Source organism: Nilaparvata lugens, chromosome 7 (genome assembly GCF_014356525.2).
Source record: "Nilaparvata lugens isolate BPH chromosome 7, ASM1435652v1, whole genome shotgun sequence".
NCBI classification, from domain to species: Eukaryota; Metazoa; Arthropoda; class Insecta; order Hemiptera; family Delphacidae; genus Nilaparvata; species Nilaparvata lugens.
In genome coordinates, this window is record NC_052510.1 from 38331028 (window position 1) to 38334178 (window position 3151).

General features: G+C 36.7%; 1 protein-coding gene across 1 annotated transcript; it reads left to right on the forward strand.

The window, feature by feature from the left end:
• The first annotated feature begins 1222 nt into the window (after positions 1-1222).
• LOC120352402 lies at positions 1223-2239 on the forward strand. Its single transcript, XM_039432705.1, has 2 exons — positions 1223-1466; positions 1929-2239. The coding sequence occupies exons 1-2, from the start codon at positions 1379-1381 to the stop codon at positions 2237-2239; spliced, it is 399 nt and encodes a 132-aa protein (XP_039288639.1). The 5' UTR covers positions 1223-1378.
• Positions 2240-3151: the final 912 nt, after the last annotated feature.

The following is a 3151-nucleotide window of genomic DNA, read 5'->3' on the forward strand; positions in this document are numbered from 1 at the left end:
GATACATTCATATAACACAGAACATGGCATTTCGTGCAAATTAACATAAATATATATTTTTGGTTGCGTTTTTTTTTTTTTATTTATAATTCCACATTAAATAACAGGTTACAATAATTAAATAACGATATTGCTTTGATTCCTATACATTGACTCTGTGATTTCGCACACATTGGTTGGTGTGACGAAGAAAATTATCGAACAGGCTTTGGTTCTGAATAGATTCTTTCTATCGATTCTGTATTTCAAGGTTAGATTTACACATTTTTTCAAATAAACTTTGTTTATTTTCTTTCCTCCTATTCACTACTAACTTCATGTTATTTCTAATTTATAGTTATTTTCTGTGGATAATATAATTCTTGTTTCTATTTTTCAGTTGTGCAGATGATACCAGGCGATTGTTTCTGTGATGACTGTAACATGAGGCAGATGTGTTGATCAGGTTGGTAATTTTTAATGTTGTTTCGTAGTTTTATTTTCTTGGCTTATAGTTGATAATAATTTCTTCATTTAATGTGGATTGTTGATATTTCCTTATTAGCTGAGATGCGGCGATGTTTAGGTTATGTTGATTAGGCTGCAGTAGAAAAATGCTAGTCTGCAAAGTAATGATTCAATGTGTAGGCTGTGATTATGAAGTGTTTAATAATTGGTGTATTCCACAAATGTAGTTGCCAGTTAATTAAAACATTATTTCTTTCTCAAGCCCCCATCTAAAAATTTGATTTCTGATTTGTTTCAAGTTTCCATTCCAATTTGCAACTATCCGTTTTATTAAAACTTGGCTTAAAACGAATGTGCCGACGAAGTAGGTAGATCTCTTCAGCCAATGTTGTCCTTCTTTGTTTACCGGTAACATGCAGTTTGATCTTTTTAAACCTGACATGCCGATGGTGTCTGTGTGTTTTTTCAAATAATCTTTTTCTTTTCTGTATGGTGGTGTACGGTCGGCTTGATTTTAACCGGACATGACTGCGGTGTCAATAGATTCTTCTTAATATTATTTTCCTGTTTTCTTGAATACTGGTAAAAAATTTGATGTAGGGTTTCAGCCTTATATGACGGCGGTGTAAATGCACTCTACTAGTTGGTTTTCTTTTTGGACGTATTGTAATTCTTCTTGTTTGTGGTTTTGATTCATAGTTTTTCGGTTTTTGTTTTGATTTTGATTTGTCATGGGGTTTCTGTTTTGCTTCTATTGTTTTGTGGGTTATCTTCATGAGTATTGGGTTTGTATGTTGCAGGCGCTGTCTTCGGTGGAGGGACAGTGATGTGGGCAATCGGCGGTCCGGGCTGCTCTTCAACGTGGAGGGCAACGTCCTTGGACTCCTGGCGTCCGGCGCGCGGTGGTGCGGGCTGTTCCTCTACCTGATGGATGTCATCCTCAGCTCGGCGGATGATGTCGACTGGTTTCCTCTCGGCGTTCGGCGGGGTGCGGCGCGACTCCAGTCTTGACATTCTCGGTGGGTTGGTTTTCCATACATGTGTTATGTTCGCTTGCTCGTTTGACTTTAACCACCTTTATTTGTATCCCTCTCCACATGTATATGTTTCTTAATGCTGACTTCGACGTTGATTTTTCCCATATGCATATCTTCAGATATCCTATCCAATCGGTTATTTGTTTCTAAAATTGATTTATCCAGACACTCAGCTAATTTTTTGATGGTATTATCGGTATCATGGAATGCTTCATCCATCCGTTGACTCAACTTCTCTAAACCCTGTTCGTTTACCTTCTTTGCTTCTTGAACTTCCTTTTTTAATTCTTCCTTTGTTTGGTCGCTCTTTTCATTTAGATTGTCTATAGCTTCATTTGTTTTCTTCGATGCTTCTTTTATTTGTTTGTTGTCTTCCTTTAATTCTTCTTTTGTTTGGTCGCATTTTTTATTTAAATCGTCCATCATCTTGGTTATCGCTTTCAGGAGGGTGTCCATATCCAGTGCGGGAGCGGGCGTATGGCGAACGGTTATCTTCTGGTTTTTTATCCGAGCGACAGTACGAGAGATGGGGGTTCCTGTTTCTGGGGCGTCGTCGTCCGTATGCTCTCCCGATGTTTCGTCCTCCGGCTCTTGGGCGGCCGATGGATCTTCCACTAGAATGCAACTCTCCTCCACCTGCGTCGAAGATAAATCATCCAGTACATTGGGATGGAAATCGGCGGATGCGGTGGCAGATGCGGATGGCGGCGAACAATCGGGTGAGATGTCCTCAGTGTCCGACAGACTTGGATTGACCTGGTCGTTTCCTGCCATGCTTTGTGAGAAAATAATGCGACGAACGTGTGCGGTGAATAAAAAACGTGAAAGTGTTGATGTGATATACAAAATAATTAACAAGAAATCCAATAGAAATTGCTATAGCTTCGTAGTGAGTGAAATACAGAAAAAGTGGTTTAGCAATGTGTTCAGTGATAAAATGAGTCAAGTTAGCAATATCGTTAACATAAAAATGACACGAACATACAGGATACACAGTGAACACTTATGCGGTAATACAGGTACGCCTCTTATAATTTATTATTACTATTATTATAAATATTTTATTCTTATAATTTCTTGCCGCAATTCTATATATAGGGCTAGTATTCTTTGCAAAATTTTATATAAAAGGAACAGTATTCTGTTTGAATTATTCCGCAATATATCCGTGATTTAATTTTACTTCCCTCTTTATGCTTTAAAAACTTTTAAAAATGTAAATAACTTCAATCCTCTTTTCTGTAAATTTTTATGAATTGTTTCAATATAGACCTAATATTCTTCAAATAATATCACCTTTCTTATGATATCTCTTATACCTATGACTTATAGTATGACCAATTTTCGAATAACACAATAATAAAATTCTGAGTTCGATTTTTTCTCTAAAAATTCATCAATCGATAAATTTCTTTTCCGTTCAAAAATTGGGTATGGTACTTCTTGTTATTTTATATAACAGTGAACAGTTAATATTAAATTCGAAAAAATTCACAACCATGAATTTTTCAAAAAATTTTCCCGTTGTCAGCGCTATAGTATACTGAGCAACTAAATAATCCTCGTAGTCGATTATCCACCTCTTCAATGCCTATCACTGTTGGGCGCCAAATCATGTGGTGCGTTTTTTAACGGGCTTCACACATGTAGAGTGAATCTTGTACTGA